Below are 19,990 nucleotides of genomic sequence, written 5' to 3'. Positions count from 1 at the left end.
TGTTTATGGGGGAAACTGTGTTAAACAGTGGCTGGGCAGAAGTAGAATACTGGGCACAGTATTCTGTGACTTTGCCCTCATGTAGAATTTTAGATATCTCTAACAGACTGAGAATGGAGAAGGCTGGCACACCTTACCTCAATCTGAAAAGTGGATTTGGAAATCATTTGCATTCCCTTTCCCATTCCCCTGCACCATCAGTTAACCAACACACCCCCAAAGAATCAGTCAAAATCCAATGTAGTAATCAACGGGTTTTATTTTCCTAGAACTGAAATCATCTACGGTTCTCAGAGCTAAACTTCCAAAGCTACAGTCAGCAATTTTTCATCAGAGCCCAAGGGAGGGGGGCAAGGGTGAAAGAGACAAGAGACGGAATAGCCAAATAGACCACTAGAAAGAGGTTGGGAGAGGGCGCTTATTTCCCTCTGGCCTCTCAGTGGGTTACAAATTGGATCTGGTGACAACACTGAGGGGACCAGGTGAGGGTATGTGGATGGGAAATGACACCAGAAGGAACACCAAAGCCCCAACTACAACAAGAAAAGTCATCAAGCCCCAAACAGAAGGGGAGCCTCCAAGTGCACCTCAGAAATGGGGGCAACAGTGGGGAAGAAAGGAGCAGAGTGGGGGGCACACAAAGGGATGGGGGGGGTCTTTAAAATTTTTTTTTTTGTAATTTTCTTTTATTAAAAACATCTCCTAAAAAATGTGTCTTTTCCTTTATGTCTGGGTGACGTATGTGACTGTAGGCTGGCCTTGAGCATTGTGGGGAGAGGGAAAAGGGCAGCTGAGGGTCTCCCCAGGGCATCCCAACTCTGGCCTGAGGTCTAAAGGTGGATGGATACTCCTCAACACTCCCATCCGAGCTGGGTGAAGTCAACCCTTCAGATCTCAGGTCCTTGACTCAAAGAACTTGGAAGACCCCAAATCTTTTGATGATAAACTGTAACTCCCATAACACCTAGGGTTGGCGTAAGAGAATGGGCATTGTCAACCATCCAGGCTTTATGGAAGGGAGCCCCTCTCCCACAAGCTGTCCCACTTTCCCTGAATCCAGGTAGCTGGGAGAACAGGTGTGGGAGGAAGGGACTGGATGCCATCCTCTTGCCCACTCCCCTACCCCAATTTGAAGATTGCCCCTCCCAGGCCCCAGAAGCCCACCGTGCTACTTATTCTCCATCCCTTCCACTCATAGTCCTGATCCCAACCAACCCAGAGGTCTAGAATGCCCGGGGAAGGGTGAGAGGGGCGTCAGAAGATGGAAATAGCCGGTCCAGGCCCTAACAAATACACTGGGAAACAGCTCCAGGCAGGGAGCGACACAGTGGCCTCATCTCATCCCACAGAGCAGAAGACATGGACCTGACTCAGGTCACAGGGGTGTGGGGACATGGAGGTGAGGGCCAGGTGGCCTGCCCCATCCGGGTCAATCTCCAGGGTCTGAGCTCAGAAGGGGGAGAGTGAGTGGAAGAGGAGAGTGGGTTGGGGTGGGGAAGGGGTTCCCAGTTTGCAGGCCATGGCCAGTTTCCCCAGTAGCACCCAGACAGCAGCAGGAACGGGGCGGGGGCTCCTCTTGAAACATTGGTGGCTACAGGCTGCGGGGGAGGGTTGGAGGGGAGAAGGGTTAATGGTGTGGCCAGCCAGTGCCGGTCTCCTGGGAGAGCCCACCCTGCCTCCCTAGAGGCTGACTGCGACAGGCCCTCCTCCTCCTCCTCCTCCTCTCAGCAGGTGGCTGGGCCCTCCCAGCCCAGCTGCCAAGGGGCAGGGGGCTCACTCACCTCTCATGATCTCTGATGCCCGGGGCCTCAGCATCTTCCTTGGCAGCCTCTTCCTCTTCTTCCTCCTCTTCTTCCTCCTGAGGAGGCCCCCGGCCAGAGCCCGGCTCAGAGGGGGTGCTGTTCTTCTCCGCCTCCACTGGAACGGGCCTCTCACCCTCCAAGGTGGCCCCTTCCTTCTCCTCCCCTTCGGGGTCTTCTGTCTCCTTGGGACGTTTGGGGGAGTCCTGGGCAGGGTTAGCAGAGATGAGGTGGGCTGAGGCTCGAGGGGGAGGACACCAGCCTCCCCCTCCTTTCCCCAGAGGCTCTCCTTCCTAGGCAGACCCACAGTCCTCCAGCCCTCTGCTAGCTGAGATGTCTCCTGTGTCCCATCTTCTCAGCAAGGGACTCCCCAAGACTAGGGGCCGAGTCTGTCTCTCAGACGGGCACTCCCTGAAAAACTCGTAACTTCCCTCCTCAGCCTGGGAGCCTTGCTCCGGGGCCCCAGGCAGGGGGCAGTTACCTCCAGCAGGTCTCCCGCTCTCCTCTTCAGCGCCCCCTTCTCATTCTTCTCCTTGGTCGGCTCATCAATGACCAGCTTCCCTTCCTCATCACTGCTACCTTCGGCATTCCCCTTCTTATCGCCATCACCCTCGGTGGCTTCGGGCTCGGGCTCTTCCACACAGCTCTTTTTCTGGGAGGACTGCGGCGGAGACAGCGGAGGCTGAGTGGCACCAGCGACTGCCACGCTGGGCCCCCTCCCCAGACCCCTCCCTCGGCCACTCACTCCTTCCTTCTCCCACCTCTCCCCCGCCCCCACCCAGGTGCCCAGTCTCACAAGTGATTTGAGACCCACCTCTGTCGGATTAGCCCCGGGGTAAACCCACTGGCCGGGCAGGCAGGGCTCTGTGCAGGAGGGGGGAGGGCTGGAGCAGGAGGCAAAACCTCGGGTCAACTTCTCCCAAAGGGAGCTGGGACCCTTTCCCCGCCAACCCCCGCCCCCCACCCTCCCGCCTCATCCTGCCCGGCTCACGAGCACCTCCTCCTGGAAGCCTTTGTGGAAAGAGTTAAGGCCACATCCTATACTCACACTGGGCCTGCCAAAGGCCTGTCCCCACTTACCGCCTCCATCCTGTTCTTGCCCCCCCAGGCGCTGTCTAACAGGTGGCCCCTGACCACAGCTACATCACACACCCGGAACCCCTTCCCCTCTGCAGAAAGCCTCCCCCAAGCCCCCACCCCACGAGCTCCTACTCTGAAAGCCCTGGTGTTGGTGTCTGAGCCCCCCGTTCCTGAAGCATCACATGTGGGCCCAGGGGCTCCCGGCACCTATGGCCACACCTGCTTTCCAGGAGGTCTCTGGGGCGGATGGCAGCTCACCTGGTAGCCAGAAGCCTTGACGGTAGGGTTGTTCTCGATCTCCCACAGCCCCTCGCTGAACCCTTTCCGTTTGTTGGGCTTGCCAAACTTCTCCTTGGACTCCTCGTAAGGGAAGAGGTCTTTGGGGCCCAGGAATGCCCTGGTGAGAGATGGGAGACTGTGCTCTCGAGTCCCTCACTGCATCTGAGCTGCGCAGCCCGATAGGGAAGGCGTGCCGTCACCACTGCTCTTTCCCCAAAGTGGTCCCCCCGTGGCCCTCCCCACCTCTGCCCCCTCACTCACGTCTCGTGTGTCCCGAAAAAAAAGACTTGGTATTTGTTGGCTGTTGATTTCACGGCAGCCTCAGGCATCTCGTCAATCTGAGAGCAAGATGAGTAAAGTGAGCGTGAGCTGGAGTCTTGAGGTCACAAATCTGGGGCCGGAGGGTAGGGGTTAAGGGGCTGATCTCTAAGGCACATCTGTGAAAACTCAGACTGAGAGGGACCCAGGAGTTCACCAAAGGGGTTTCTGAACCATTTTTAGCAGTGTAACTTTGTTCAAAAGAAGTCAGGCATAAAAGCCCAGCAGGATCCCCGCCTCTCTTTCACAAACCAAACAGCATCCATAAACAGATCCTGTCCATAAAGCTCCACGTCTTTGCCGTCACCCTGGTCCAACCACCGTCCCCTCTTGCCTGGACTAAAGCCACAGCCTCCCTCTCTTCTCTCAGCCTCCATTCTTGCCCCACTACAAGCCATTCTCCACACTGCAGCCAGAGGGGGCCTTTCCAAGTGCGGGTCTGAGCATTCCATTCCCCCTGCTAGAAACCTTTCGGTGGCTTCTCAGGACTCTAGGGCCCACCTGTTCACCGTTCTCCGTGATGTCAAAGTCTGAATTCCAATGCTGCCAACAGTATTTGTATGAGCTTGGGCAACTGACAGAACCTCAATTTTCTCAACTATAGAATGGAGATGGTCATAGTACTTAAGCCATAGCGCTGTAAGGATTAAATGACCATAACGCAGTACGTCCCGCATACGTGCTTGCTATCATCATCCTCTCCCCATCACACTGCCCTTCTGCTCTCTGCTCCAGCCACACTGATCTTTCAGTCTCCTATACGAACTCCTGATCAGCCTTCCAACCTCAGCCCCATCATCACTTCCTCCAGAAAGCCTCCCCATCTCTCCCAACCTGGTCGGCTTCCCAGATAAAACTCTCAGCACCTCTCCTTCACAGTGCTTTTCACAATTCCAATTTTACGGTTCTTCATATTACCATTTGATTAATGTCTACGTGGACTATACCTGCCCCGAGAACAGAGAGGTCTGTTTGTAATTCCAGCACAGTGCCTAGCACCCAGTGGGTGCACAGTGAAGATATGCTGAATGACCCTGTGAAACAGACAAAAGCAGCCTGCTCTGACTGAAGTGGAGAGGTGAGGCCAAGGGGCTGCCTATTCAATATCCCCCATCAGCAGCAGCTCCAAAAGACTTCTAGGGAACTCTTTGAAAGTCATGTGATGCAGTCAGACTCTCTCATTTTACAGACAAGGAAACTGAGGCCCAGAAAAGAAAAGTGATTTGCCCAAGATGACAGGACAAGTTAGTGAGGGCCAGATTTCAGAACTAGAGCTCCGGACTTGATCCTCTGCCTCAAATGTCCTGGGGGCATAAGGGATGCTGTGGTGGAGAAGGTGCCGAGGTCCGTCAGGGAAATGGTGAGAGGCAGTGGCCCAGATAGCCTCTCCCAGATCAGGCCCTGGAAGCCCAGGCCAAGCTGAGCTGGGGGGGAGGGGGTGTGGGGGACGGGGGAAGAGGACTACAACTCCCAGCAACACTTGCAGCAGCCCTAGCGGCCGGGCTTCCCACCGGACAGAGGCCAGGTGGCCATGTTGGCTGGGGCCCGGGGTGCAGATAGGAAAGAGACAGACAGGCCAAGGCAGTGATTAAACACACAGAGACTAGGACAGAATGCCTGACTGGGGGCCTGGGGAGACAGGGAGGCTAGGTGGATGGAAATAAGCTGAGACACACCCAGGAGATGGGGTGGAACCTGAGCAAGAATCTGAGGGGCATCTTGCTCCAGACATGGAATCTTCAAGCTCCTGAGCACCTCCCCCCTTGCCCTGTGGCCTCTGGGGACAGAGGTCCAGCCCCTCCCCCCCAGGAAGGCCCAGCACAAACTGGGCCCTCCCCACAACCAGGAGACACTGGGGTGTGAGAGCTGGGGGTGGAAAGGCACGCTGTCCCCCACCCCAGCTCAATCCCCATCGCCATGACAACCCAACCCCGCCCCCGGGGCCACTCAGCAACCAGGAATGTGACTGCCCCTCCCCCCCAGGCCCTCTCTCCAGATTGGGGAGGAGGGGACACTAACACACACCCCACCCCCAAGCCTGGAGTCTGGCACCTGGGTCCCTGGCTGTGCCTGAAACCACAGCTAGGGCTGAGGGCTGGGGGCCCTTCTCAGGAAGCCAGAGCTGGGGTGTGGGCAAAGGAGGAGCCAGTCCTCTGCCAGGATACCTGGGTCCTGTTGCTAGCTCCCCACCCTCCTTTCAGCGGGGGAAGCAAAAAATAAAATGAGGGGCTCCAGGGCTTAGAGATCCCAGGAGACAGGCATAGGACAATAATAGCAAAAGCTCTTTCCTAGGCCTCTTCTTGGTGGATCTTTGTGCACCAGGAAAGAGGGCAGGGGGTGGGGGGCTGCGGGGGAATATCTAAGGGTCCCAGCTGGGAACTACTTTGGGCTCTGCATTTTCAGTGCCACACTTGAGCCAGGACATTAACAGGCTTGTAGGAAACATATGATGAAAAGGGAGAAACTGAGGCTCAGGGAAGGGGGGGTGGTGAGTGAAGGGGTGAGAAACAGGAGACATGAGGTCCTCTCAAGGAGCTCAGACCAGGCAAAGCAGCGCTCTGCCCATCAGTCTCTTTCCCGTGGGAAGCAAACTCAAAGAGAGGTAGCTGAATGCTGTGACAGGGGATCCAGGAGGCCACCAGCTGCCCAGCCTCAGGGGCGGGGGAGAAACCAAAGAATGGATGGGAATTAAAAATAGACAGAACGGGACACACCAGATATACCCGCCCTGCTGACTTCTAGCCAGATAAAGGGTAGGTCGAGAGGAAAGAGGGAGGCCAGGGGCCTGGGCAGATGGGCATCTACCTCCAAAGCATAAAGACACCCCAATCCCATCTCACCTCGAGTGTAGGCACCCGAGGGGGAAGGGCCAGGAGAGGCGTGCTCTTTTTACTTAATGGAATTCCCAACCCCTCACCCCAAAAAGGGGAGACATTCCTTCTCTAGTGGACCCTTCATCCTTCAAGCCACAAAGGAAATGTCTTTCTGCATTTGGAAGTGAAGGGAAGTTCTTCGTCGACGACAACGACGTAGAGGATATGAGGTCTCAGGGGAGGCCTGTACTCCCAATACAGACATGTGTCTCCCAGGCGGTGCCTTTATATCCAGGTTGTGACTCAGAACAAGTGAGTCAAAGCTAAGTGGGTCAGGGTGGAGCCAGATGAGTGCTGGGTACCCCACTGCACCTCCTCCACTGGCCAACAGGGGAGGGGGCTCTGCTACTTCTCAGCCATTCCAGGAATCCTGGCAAGTTACTTCCCCTCGGCTGGGGCTCATCCACTCCCACCCCCACCCCCGCCCCCGCCCTCTGCCCTCTGCATGTGCCTCATTCCATCACACAGGCCTGAGCACAAGAAGTCCCATCCTCCCAGAGCCCAGGACACCTTCTAAGGCCTGAAGTACCCAGGTGAGGAGTGGGGAGAGAGGACTGAACACCTCTCCCCCAGCCTCATACCAAATCCAGGCCCAGGGGCGCCAGCTCAGCACATAGAAAGGCAGCAGAGAAGGCTAAGCCCACCCTGACTGCCAGCCAGGGTTCTGACCACCACACCCAAGGCCCAGGCCCAACCTGACCCAGGAATCGTAAAATCTGGGGCAGGAGACAGTTGGGGCCAGGAAAGTGTGGCAAGCCCAAGAGGCAGAAAAGAGAAGGTGGTGCCTGGACGTGGGGGAAGGGCAGAGGGAGGACAGATGGGCGAGGCCCTCTGGCTGCTCAGGTTTTCTGGGACTGTGAAACAGGAAGTGGAGAGAGGAGGAAGGAACCTAAGGGGGAAAATCCCTGAGTCTTGGAGGTTAATTGTGAAGTGCTTGGAGATCCCCCAGGAAGTCAGGCAGGAGGAAGAGGAAAGGAGAAGGTTAAGATGGAGTCACACCATCCTTCCAGGCAGGTCGTGCCTACCACGTGGTCCCTCTGGCTGAACTCTCCAAGCACTGGGCTGTTCCAGTCTCACCCAGAGTCAGCCATCCTCCCCAGAAGCAGGGGCTGAGGAAGGAAAGCCCACACAGTGGCCTTCACCATGGCTGAGGACTCTGGTTGCCTATTAGATGGAGCAGTCAGCAAGGCCCCCCTACTCCTCCTCCATCTCAGGAGGAGCCAGGCCCCGTCAGGTTCTGCCACTCAAAAGACTAAGACAGCACCCAAGGATGGTGAGGAGACTCAGATTTGTCTGCTCTTTCGGTGCTCAAGGAGAATGTATTTGGAAGATAACAACCTGGGGTGTACCACTCCCTCCAATTTTCAGAATCAAGACCCAGAGCACAGGCAAAGGGTGGGGTCCTATCTCTTTGGGATCCAGTCTGATCTCCCTCCCCGAACCCGAACTTTATCTAAAGGGCCCAGGCCTCAACAGAGCAAGAGACTGCCTCCCTGTCCTGCCCTTCCGTCCTGGAGGCCCAGGGTGAACAGAGGAAATGGACAGCATCCCCAGTCCCAGGCGCTGCCCTCACTCCAAAGGCTACCAGAAACCTGAAGGTCTTCTTCACAGGGGCCAATGTGGGTCTGCATGGGCCCCCCTTTCTCTCTTCCCTGCAGCCTGAAGGGGTTCCCTACAACCCCCATTCCAGCTGAGCCCCCTCCCCAGTCTCTGGACTTTGTCCCACCCCCAGGAGGTAGGAGCAGTAGAGACCTGTGTTCAGTTCTTGCCCTGCCCACCAGAACCTTGGCATCTGGACCAAGAAGCCAGATGGATCAAAGGTGCAGGGTAAAGTACATGAGTGTTCACACACCACATACATACATGCACACACAAGGCTGTCTGTGGCTGCTTCCTCACATTGCCCCCCACCCCCCAAACCCAAGTCCCCTAGGAGGCCCTGGAGGCTGGGAGAGCCCTGCTTCACTCTGTACTTCACTCCCATTCCAGAGGCCAGACATCTAGAAGTTTCAGGGAACAAGGAGCTCAAGGCATATGGGATTAGGTATATTCCTCAGGAGAGGGTACTGAGTGAGGAAGGGTCTCCTGGACTTTCTCGGAGTGGCCCTAAAGTTGGTCTGGACACTCTGAACAGGACCCAAGGGAGCCTGGGGCAACTTCCCAAGCTCAGAGCAGGGTCTGGCCCAGATGAAGACACAGACTCATGTGGAAAAGAGCAACCCACAGCCATAAGGCAGTTCTGCATTTGGCCCCCTTGTCCAGAAGACTCCCTCTACTCCTCTCTGCCCTTGGATTACACTCTATAGGAGTCCTGTACTCTAGGGCCGATAGCAAAGGCCTCTCTCTACACCAACGTTGAAATAAAGTGCCAGAGACACTGTCCCCTGTGACACCCCCAACCTCCTCCAGCACCCTCTGGCAACCTCCCTTACTCCTTACTTCACCTGTCTCAGTTCTTAGGGGAAACATGATGAATGCGCCAGGCTGGGCATTTGGGCCCCACCCTCCCACCTGGCCAGGTGCTGGGGGGGGTGGGGAGGGTGGGCGCCTCACATTGGCGGGCTGAATCAACCACATGGCAGACTGGGCCGTTCTGGCGGGAGAGGCTCAGAAACGGGGAGGAGAAGCAACTCGGGTTCCCCCCACCTCCACTGAGAGGCAGGGCAGTCTGGACTGGACTTCCCAATCCCAACAAGGGCTCTGCCACCCTCAGTCCCCAGTCTGAGTCGGCAGCATACGGAGAAATATTTTTGTGGGGCTGAGGAGTGAAGGGTACTAGCCGGTAATTTCCAAGCTAGACGGATCCCCTCTTCTGCCGCCCCCCAACGATTCCTCGACCCTCCCAACTTCAGACCTCTTACGGATGCCCCAAACCAAAGTTTTCTAGAAGCGAACTCCGCCTCCATCTAGCCTTTCAGGGCTGAGATCCTTCTTAACCATCTAATCTAGGAAGAGGAGAGTTTGAACTGGGGGTAACAATCAGTGAAGAAACTGGGGGTCCCTGAAGGGGTCCCTGAAGGGGGTAGCGGTGGCGCCTGGGGGGGTGGGTGGGAGGAGTTACACTGCTGGCCCAAACCCAGGCAGCGCGCCCGAAACCGCTGGGAGTATGGGGGCTGGGGGCGGAACTGAGCACGCGGAGCCGGGGGCCGGGAAGTGACCGGCGCCCTCAGATCCCCACGCCGCGCACACGCCACCACGCGCGGACGCCGTGTGGCCAGGTGTTCGCCGCTGCCGCCGCCACCACCCCCACCACCCCGCCTCCACCATTATATAACCGGCGGGTGGGCTTGAGTCGCTCGGGAAAGATTCGGGGACTCAGACGCCCCACACCCCCACCCCCTCCGCGCGGAGCGCTCTTGCCCTCCCGGGTGTTATGCAACCCAAGTCTGGAGGTGGATAGGGGGCGGCGGGCCGCCCTGCTCACCCGGGCCGGCCAGTGTGGGTAGCCCTTCATCTTGGCGAACACCAGGTCCCCGCATTTGTACTCCTTCTGTCGGTTGGATCGCGACATGGCGGGGCTCCGGGCGCCCCGGGCTCCGCGCCGGGCCGGAAAGCGCGAGCCCAAGTTTGCGCGTGCGGCGGTGGCGGCGCCGCTCCGCTCCGGCCCTCGCGCGGCCCCCGCCTCGATGGTGGCCCCCGGCCCGGGCTCCGGCGCGGCCACGGCGTCTCCGCCCGCGCGCCGCACGGACGGGGCGGGCGCGGATCGGGGGCAACGCTCCGGCGCGATGGGTGCGCGCTCGTGCAGTTGTTTGTGTTTGAAATTCAATTGCTCCCTCCGCTGCGCGAGGCCTCTTCCTCCACCCCCCTCCCGGTCCCCACTCCTCCTCCTCCCTCCTCCCTTTCTCACTCCTCCTCCTCCCTCCTCCGCGCTCCCTCCCGCGGCGGTTTGATGAGTGCGGCTTCTTGACGCCCTGTGCCTGCCACTGCCCGGCGCCCAACCTGGAGCCGCCTGGCGGTGCGCGGCGACACAGGCGTGAGGAGCCGATTGCCGAGCAAGCCGAGTAGGCTTTGTGTGCCCGCTGTCGGTGGGTGCCCGCCCGCCCGGGAGGAGCTGGCGCCCGGCAGGACGGAGCGGCCTGGCGCCCCTCCCCCGGCCCCGCGGGTCGCTCCCAACTGCGGCTTCGGCGCTGCCAACTGTCGACGTTTAGGCGCAGTGTCTCCCTGCCCTCGGCTCCATCCCTATCCACGAATGTTTGCTCGGCACCCAGTGCATGGCAGCGTGCTGGGCGCCGGGGCGAGGGCTGGGCACCGCGCCCCTGAGCGCACAGAGATTTGGCCTGGACCTCGACGTGCTTACAGTCTGTGGGGTGGCTCCTGAAACGTCGGGGACTGCGCCCTACGACGGCCTTTGTGGAATTCGGTATCGAGGAAGCTTCGGAGGGGTTGTGGCACAAAGTGGCCACGTTCCATGTGCATTAGACAGGTCTCGGTTCTCTGCTACTTCCTGGCAAAAGAGATCTGGGCTTTACCACCAGTTAAGCCCTCACAGATGAGCTCTGTTCTAGTGGGAAGAGACAGTAGAATGCCAGTAAATCCCAAAGCATCGATAAAACGTGAAGTCACTAGCTCTCTTGGGGCGGTGAGAGTGGGGGAAAATCTGGGAAGGCTTCACAAAGTGGTGACTTTTGAGTTGGGCCTTAAACGACGAATGTGATCTTGCCGGATTCCGGAGACTACATTTTAGACTAGGTTATATGTTAAGAACTGATAGAGCCAAAACTTGAATTCACGTCGCTTACCATTAAGCCGAACAAGACTTTGCCGTAATTACATCTTTGATTTGCTGTCACTCTGTTGATCTTGGGTTTGCCGAAATTCCAGACACCTATGGTAACTTAGAAATAAGCTATTTGGATCTTATGTTATAGTATGTCCAGATCCTTAAAATTTTGCAACAGAATATTCTAGGTTTGAAGAGATAAAATATGTGTGTTTTTCTTCCAAGTTTCCTAATCCTACTTCAAAGCATATGCAAAGTCTCCCTGAAAAAGAAGTGCAGGATGAAGCCAAAAGGCCCAGATCCACATCCTACCCTGCTGTTCACGAGTCATGAGAACTTGGGCTACCCCCTGAACGTCTCCCTGAGCCTCAGTTTCTTCAGCTGTGAGATGGGATCACATTACTTTCCTGCGAACATCACAGACATTGAAGGGCTGCTTATCATTAGCCGAGGCCTGACCTTGCTCCCTACAGACCTTCATATCAGTTGGTTGTCCTTATGTCCATGGCAATGCATTTCACAATTTTTGCTTTTATAAAATGTGGCCTCTCAGCATAATCCCACCTTGTGATAGGAGTCCTCTGGCCCTGTCCACAGGCACTCCAGGCCCCAGGCTGCTGGCACAGCGGGGCACTCTGCAAGGTCCTCATGCATGCCCTCAGCCACAGACTTGTCGATTTGTTTCAATAGCAAATCCAAACTTGTTGCAACAGAGCAGCTAGATCCCGGTCGGTGTTTACTCTACCATGCATTCCAGTTTGAAATGCAGTCAGTGTGATAGTCCAGATTCTGTCAGGCTAATACCCTTCTTTGTTGTTCTTATTGTTGTTAGGAGAGAATCTTGTCACAAGTTCTTAGAAATGTTTCAGTAAATCCAGTGTCACAATTGGTTTCCTTTATTTAGTGTTCAGGCCAGTATTATAAATATGCCGTTTCAGTGCAACAAACATGTTTTTTCAACTATTTTCCAATTTAGCACACCCCAGTTTAGTTTAAACCAAAGACTCCTATCCATTTCTCCACTTTGTTGCATGGAGATGGCAATAAGCCTTCTTAAATTCTTTTTGCAACAAATCTCTTGGGCCTGTCATTCAGTCCGCCATGCAGATGCTGGTTGCAATAAAACAACCAAGGTTCCCTTTGTTGCAGTAATCTCCCAGGCCTTGGTTGCAATTTAATATCCAAGTTCTCCTTACAATAACATCATCAACCAATTCACAGCTGCCCCTAACAACCAAGCCAAGAGCCACAGAGGGTCAGTTACACGGGCGGGCATAAACCTGCTTCCCCTGGGATTCAGGTCTAACTTAGCGCTTTGCAGACTTTAATGTGCAAATGAATCGCCTGGGGATCCTCTTAGAAAGCAGATTCTACCTCAGTAGGTGTGGGGTGCCCACATTTCTATTTCATCACCCAAGGTGCTGCCTCTTTGGACCTCCATTTGATTAGTAAGGTCTAAAACACTCCGTCACAGGCCCCCGATTGCTAGTCCAGCTTGGAACCAATTCACAGATGTCTCAGTGAAATGATTCCTTTGATGCTGGTGCTTGATTCTACATTTGTGTGGGAGGGAGGTCAAGACAGACAGTGGACTTGGGGCCCTAGAGCAGAGAAGGCTTGAGGGTGCAGATCTGGCTCTAGGGTTCTGAAGTGAGTCTGGAGGAGCAAGGTCAGGGAAGATGGTGGCGGACTTCTTTCTGTCCATGTCAGGAAGAAGGAGGAACTGGCACAGCAGTTGGGTTGTACTAGAGGCAGGGGCAATGTGGTCTAGTGGAAACAATCTGTGTTTGTTTGAAACTTGCTTTTAGCAAATGACTTAACTAGAATTTCTAAACAAAATTTTCTTCCACTGCAAAAATACTAATACAAATAGCTACCCTTATGGTGTGGTTGTAAAGTGAAAAGGAGATCATCTGAGTGAAAACCTTACCTGCTCATTAGGTTCAAAGGAAATGTCAGCTTCCTTCCCTTTAACTCCTAAGAGAGAGTCGAGGGGTTTGGCTCCGGTCCCAGCCCTCAACGCTGTGTGACCTGCTCCCATTACTACTTCTTGGGCCTGGTTACCCCTTCTGGAAAATGGAGGAGAGAAGGATGGGTAGTTTAGACCAGTGGTTTTCAAAACGGCCTCCATTGGCCCCTCTCACTGGTGCCTCCCAAAATAAAAAAGCATTCATGCTTTTATGCATTTTACAAGGAGTCAGAGTGGTTAAGAGTCAGAGATAACAGGGTCTAAGTACCTGCTCCACCACCGTGACACACTGTATTGCTTTAGGAAACCTACTTCACTGCCCCCAGTCTCAGTTTGCATGTCTGTGAAATGGGTGAGTTTCAGTTTCCATGTCTTGTCTTCTATGTAAATGCTTGATAAAATCAGTTATCACTGTATTTATCAGATTAGATTGAGTAATATTTAGTTCACGAAAATGGGTTACTTTGCAGTGAGCTTCTAGGGACTAGCCTTATGCGCTGGTAAAGCTGGCACTACTACAATGAATGTGGGTGTTCACATGGGCTTGGGAACCCATTTACCTGCGTTTGAGTCCCACTCCACCACTTACCAACCGTGTGACCAGACACAAGTTACTCAACCTTTCTGTGCCTCAGTTTTCCATCTGTAAAGGGGGATGTTGAGAACAGGCTTAGAACAGGTGCTTAGAACAGGCTTGTGGGATCTTAGTTCCCGGACCAGGGATTGAACCCAGGCCCTTGGCGGTGAGAATGCGGTGTCCTAACCACTGGACCACCAGGGAATTCCCTTAGCTATTTTTCTTAAAAGTGCTTATGTTTTATAACTCTTCTGTATGTATAATATCCTGTATAAGAAAAATATTTTTTTTTAAAGAGGATTCTATTTTTATTTATTATTTAATTTTTTTGGCCACCATGCAGCTTGCGGGATCTCACTTCCCCAACCAGGGACTGAACCTGGGCCACAGCAGTGAAAGCCCGGAATCCTAACCACTAGGCCACCAGGGAACTCCTGGATTCTGTTTTTTAAAAAGTAAGAATCATTGGATTCATTCTCTAAAGCTATTCTTTTAACATATCTGACTATTTAAATGTAAATTAATTAAAACTAAATATTCCCTTCTTCAGTCATATGAGCCACTCTTTAAGTATTCAGTGGCCTCATGTGGCTATTGGCTACTGTATTGGACAGAGCAGATACAGAACATTTCCATTAGCTCAGAAAGTTCTGTTGGACAGCACTGTTCCAAGGCCATGGCTTTCCATTTGAGCTGTACATTAGAGTCACTTGAAGAATTAAAAAATACTAATGCCTGGGCCAGGCTCCCCAGAGTTTAGATTTAATTGGTTGACAGTGGAAGCTGTTAAAGTGTTTAGACAAGAGAGAAACATGAGCAGAGGTGAACTTCTAGAAGCTTCATTTGGAGGCAGCACGGGTGTGGAGTGGCTTGGAGTTGCCAGGTTATGGAGAGGGTACAGCGGTAGTCTCTGCTGAGGGACGTGTGACCCCACATGTGGAAAGGGCTATGAAAGCTCCCGGGGACCTGTATTCCTGGGTTCTCTTCTCCGCTCTTCCAAGAATTATGGTGGCAACGGCTCCTTGGCGCCTTAGCCCTCAGGGGAGAGAACTTCAGCCTTCATAGACCAGGAAGGAGTCAGAGCATCTCAAGATCCCCATGAGTTGTAGATGCCATTTAAAAAAACTCAGCTTAATTTTTGTATGTGTAATTAATATGTGTATATGATACAAAATTTAGAAAGTCAAGAAGATAATTTAGTGAAAAGTCATCTCATGTTACCCCTCCCTATCCCTTGCCACCCCAATTTTCTTCTAAGAGGCAAAAATTTACCAATTTGTATGTATTCTTCTAGTAATATTCTCTCTATATAATTTTCAAGCAAATGCAGAGCTATCTATTTCCTTTACACAAATTGTAGCATCTCATGTACACCGTTCTGCACTTTACTACCTTTTACTTTACAATATATCTTGGGACTCCTTCCATTTCAGTACACAAGGATTGGCCCCATTCATTTTAATGATTGCATAATAGTTCACAACATTTCTGTGTCATAAATGATATAATCAGTCCCCTGTAGATGGATGTTTAGGTATTGTCCTTTCTTTTGATAATACCAATAATGCTGTAGTGAATAAAACTGTACCATTTCATCTCTTTCATGGGTGAGGAGCCTCACCATTTTTCTCTCCCATTTGCAAGATGAAAAAGGTCATTCACAGCAACATTATTTGCAGGAGTTTGCTGACAAGTAGTGCTGGAAGTAACCTTGCTAATTATAGACAGGGGCATCTAAGGTTGAATGAGAAGCCTCCATTGTGTACAGCCACAAACCCCAGGTCTGTCTGCTTTCCCCTTGGTCCCTGAGACTTAAAGGAATGAGGTCTGGGACCAGAGTCAGGCTGACAGAATTGCTGTGGCTCTGATCGTGTCTGACCACACTTTTCAGCCCTCTCCCACCAAGGGCATTGCTCTGAGACACCAGGGACAGAGGCCGAGGGAGGAGAGGAGGCTGGGAGGTGCCTGGGTGAGGAGGGGCCAAGGGCCCTTTTCTGGAATGATAAGATTGAGCCCTAGTGGTTTCTCTGCCCCTCGCCCCCCCTCCCCACCACCGAGGGAGAGAGAGCAGCAGTTTTGGCTCTGCTGCAGGAAGCTGATTATGGCTTCTGTGGGCACAGATGGCAATGGAGGTACTGAAAGGCCACCATTTCTGCCACCACATTGCCACGGGCTTGAAGCTTCATTCATTCACTCCCACATATATTCCTAGGGCATTGGTAGGTGCTGTGCCAGGCCCTGAGGGAGCGTTGGGGGCAAGGCGTACGTTTGAAGATGAATAGGTGGCTGGCAGTGAGTAGTCTGGTCTCCAGCTTTCCTCCTGGAATCTCCCTTCCCAAGCATCCTGGGGATTCCCTTCATCCCGCTCCTGTATTTTCTAAATCCTAGGTGTTTATTTTTCATGGTTAATCTCCCCTCCCCCCCCTTTTTTTTTTGATAGAGAACATCCTCTGGTAGCTTCCTGAGTAAAGGTGCTTAGAATGGAAAATTTTGGAGAACTTCTATGTCTGAAAATGTCTTTATTCTACCCTCCCACTTGATTGATAGTTTGGCTTGGTGTTCAATTCTAGGTTGGAAATATTTTTCCTTTGGATTTTTGAAGCCCTTGCACATTCTGTCCTGATCCATTTTGTTGTTGTTGTTGTTTTGTTTTTTGGGTTTTTTTGCAGCATATTTATTTATTTATTTATTTATTTATTATTTTTGTCTGTGTTGGGTCCTCACTGCTGTGCACAGGCTTTCTCTAGTTGCGGTGAACAGGGACTACTCTCCGTTGTGGTGCGCGGGCTTCTCATTTCAGTGGCTTCTCTTGTTGCGGAGCACAGGCTCTAGGCGCGCAGGCTTCAGTAGTTGTGGCATGTGGGCTCAGTAGTTGTGGTTCATGGGCTCTAGAGCACAGGCTCAGTAGTTGCGGTGCACAGGCTTAGTTGCTCCGCGGCATGTGGGATCTTCCTGGACCAGGGCTCGAACCCGTGTCCCCTGCATTGGCAGGCGGATTCTTAACCACTGCACCACCAGGGAAGTCCCTGTCCTGATCCATTTTAAGAGATCTGTTTCTTTTCTTTGGGAACTTTCAGGATCTTCTCTTTGTCTTCAGTGTTCTGAAATTTCATATTGGTGTGGATCCATTTTTATCCATTATGCTGAGCAGTGGGTAGGCCCTTTCAATCTGAAAACAAACGCTTGTCCTTCAGTTCTGGGAAGTTTTCTGTAATTATTTCTTTGACGATTTCCTTCCCTCTGTTTTTTTTCTGTTGTCTCTTTTTTTGGAACTCTTTTATTATTCAGATATTAGACTTTCTGGGCTGGTTCTCTGATTTTCTGAACTTTTCCAACTCTTCTAGTGAGAATTTTATTTGTGTGCTTATATTTTGATTTCTCAAGAGCTCTATTTTATTTTCTGCTTGTTACTTTTTTATGGCATTCTGTTCTTGTTTCATGTATACAGTATTTTATCTTACTTGAGAAAATTGATAGGTTTTGGAAGTTTTCTTCTCTCTGCACTTTCTCTATTTTTACTTGTTTGTTTTGTCTCTATCATTCATGTCAGAGTGCCTGCTCATGTTTAAGAGTGAGGGACTTAAAAAAGAGTGAAGGACTAAAAAGACATCTTGTACCTATGGGCATGTGGTTGGGGCTTCTCAACTGAGAACTTGATGTGAGGGTATCTGGCTGGGAAATTTGTAGGGGGAATCTCTGATGTGGGATTCCATAGATCTTTCCTCTTGGGCTGAACACATTTTCCTGTGGAGATTTTTCTCAGCATCTAGCCTTTAGGGTAAAGGCCGGCGGCCAGTCTTCTGGAGAAATAGGTCTGGGGTCTCAGTATTCCATGTGCATATTGCTTTAATTCCTTTGATTTCTGTAAAATACCTCTGCCCTTGACTGTGCCTGGTTTTCCCCATAGCAGAAACCCTCTGTTTTGTTCCCTCTGGAAAAAAACAAAAACAAAAACCCTTTATTTTTTCTGGGATTGGGGAGAGGCAGTCTTCCACTAGCATGAAGTGGGGGAGGGGATTTAGGGATCTAACTGTTTGTTAACCAGCTTGTAACCAGCCCTCACTTTTGCTCCCTTCCCTTCTCATTCACTTCCGGAGGTACTTGATGCCACCAATCCTGAGCCCTTTGAGGTTTCCACAGATACTTCAGATTCATTTTCACCATTCCCCAAGGCCAGCTTGCTTCTTGGTTCTCTTGGATATCCCAAGTCAGTACCATTGATGCCTCTTGCTCTCCACCTTCCAAATGTTGTTACTGTGGTCTCCTTTCCTCATGTCCCCATCTTTGTGGGTTTAAATCTTTTCAAAATGATCTTTAACGCCTTAAAAAAAATTCCTTTAATTGAAGTTTTAGTAGAATTTCAGGAGGGAACCAAATTAGATTTGTCTATTCTATTCACTATCTTTAATGGAAGACTTTATAACTGTTATTACTACTTTTGAATAGGTAATACATGCACAAGTTACAGATTTCTAAAGGTATAAAGGAGTAAGCAGTAAGAAATCAATCCCCTTCCCATCCCTGTCCTAAAGTTTCTATTTTCAATTTCTTGCACGAAAACAACCTTTCGAGGGCAGGGTATCTACCTATTAAGGTAAATCATTAATCCTTACAGTAAGAGGACCCTGCTTAGAAAATGTTTGTCAAAAAGATCTCTGCCCTTTTGGGGTGTCTCTTCACTGCAGGGCAGCACGATGTGTTGACCAGGAACAAGGATAGTCACTTCCCTTTGAAAGTTTCCCGTTCTCTTAGGGTTCTAAATCATTTCACTGTGTGTTAATATCAGATGTTTCTCACAGAAGTAGGGTAGGGTTCCTTCATATTCTAACCATTTTTCAAAGGAGGAAAGTGAGACTCAGAGAAGTGACTGTCCAAAGTCACCAGAAAGTAGGTTGGGGAACCTAGATTCGAAAAGGTGGTGTTTGTTAGAAGTCAGCACTGTGCAAAGCATACCAGCTGCGAGGGAGGACTGGCAGGTCTAGTTTCTCAACGCGGTTCTCAGTGCACCTGCTTTGCAATCAACTGAGGAGTTTCTTAAAAATTCAGACTTCTGGGCCCCACCCCACACTTACTGAAGAGGAGTCTCTTAGGCTGGAATTCAGAAATTTGCATTTTTAAGAAGTTTTCCCAGTGATCTTAGGCACAATAAAGTTTAAGAATTGGTGGGCAGAAAAAATGCTCTGGGCATCCAGAGCAGGGAGCAAACAGATTTAAGCAAACAGATGGAGAAGGCAACATATGAGTTTGTTGGTGAAGGCAGGGTGAGATTTAGACACATGGAGAAGGTGGGGAGGAGGGGGCCATAGCAGGCCTGTCTGACGGAGAATTCACACTTGGGCTTTCACTGTCCCTCTCTGTTGTTGCCATCATCATCGCCCCCCTTGTCATCCTTTCCATCTTCCTCTGTAGCCTCCTCCCCAAACCTCAACAGTCTTTATGGGCTGAGCTCAGTAGAGCCTTCTGCTCTGGGAATAGGGAGATAGAGCCCACACAGAGGTGGTTTGGCATATACAGCACGTGCACAGAGTTGACAAGTAGAGGGCACCCAGTCACAGGCAGACAGGAAGGGGCAAAGATGAATATAAAGAAAAGGACACAAAATTACAGGCAGACAGGGAAGGACAGCTGCAGAATCACGGGCAGACATATGTGAGCTGGAAAAGGACACACAGAAACATGGATGGATATAAGAGGCACTCACAGAGACAGATTAACAAGGTCACACACAAAGTCACATGAATACCAGGCACGGACACACAGATACAAAGGACATATGCATAGAGATGGACTCAGGTGATGCCTCAGATCTGTGAAGGGGGCTCAGATGTACCTGGCCCCCTTAAACCACTGGGCTGAGGGGAAGGGATTAACCTCAAGTGCCAGGCTCTGCCTTCCAGGGCCCTGCCCATCTTTCTGTCTCACTGCAAAGAGCAGTCAGGACCCAGGTTGGAAGGGCTAGGTGTGCTCCTGGATATGCACCTTGGTCAAGGTGAGGGAGATCACTTACTCCCTCTTATGTCACATTTATTTCAGCTCTCAGACTTTTTTTTTAATTCATTAATTTATTTTATTTATTTTTGGCTGCATTGGGTCTTCGTTGCTGTGCGCAGGCTTTCTCTAGTTGCGGCAAGTGGGCGCTACTCTTCGTTGCGGTGCACGGGCTTCTCATTGCAGTGGCTTCTCGTTGCAGAGCACAGGCTCTAGGCACGCGGGCTTCAGTAGTTGTACCGCGCGGGCTCAGTAGTTGTGGCTCCCGGGCTCTAGAGAGCAGGCTCAGTAGTTGTGGCGCATGGGCTTAGTTGCTCTGCGGCATGTGGGATCTTCCCGGACCAGAGCTCGAACCCGTATCCCCTGCATTGGCAGGCGGATTCTTAA

General features: G+C 52.0%; 1 protein-coding gene across 2 annotated transcripts; it reads right to left on the bottom strand.

The window, feature by feature from the left end:
- Positions 1-241: 241 nt before the first annotated feature.
- Positions 242-10,167, bottom strand: HDGF (heparin binding growth factor). Of its 2 annotated transcripts, none has more exons than XM_082462522.1 (6): positions 9,774-10,167; positions 3,420-3,496; positions 3,138-3,294; positions 2,281-2,460; positions 1,782-2,005; positions 242-1,598 (listed from the first exon to the last, which is right to left on the bottom strand). In XM_082462522.1, exons 1-6 carry the CDS (start codon positions 9,858-9,860, stop codon positions 1,592-1,594), a joined length of 732 nt encoding a protein of 243 aa, XP_082318648.1. In that variant the 5' UTR covers positions 9,861-10,167; the 3' UTR covers positions 242-1,591. The 2 variants fall into 2 exon arrangements, with proteins under 2 accessions (XP_082318648.1, XP_082318649.1); XM_082462523.1 differs by having other exon boundaries at positions 3,138-3,276; positions 9,774-10,165.
- Between the last annotated feature and the right edge of the window lie 9,823 nt (positions 10,168-19,990).

Source organism: Balaenoptera physalus (genome assembly GCF_965194825.1).
Source record: "Balaenoptera physalus genome assembly, chromosome: 1".
Lineage (NCBI taxonomy): Eukaryota > Metazoa > Chordata > Mammalia > Artiodactyla > Balaenopteridae > Balaenoptera > Balaenoptera physalus.
Note: the sequence above shows the minus strand (reverse complement) of the source record. Positions and strands in the feature narration are given on the sequence as shown.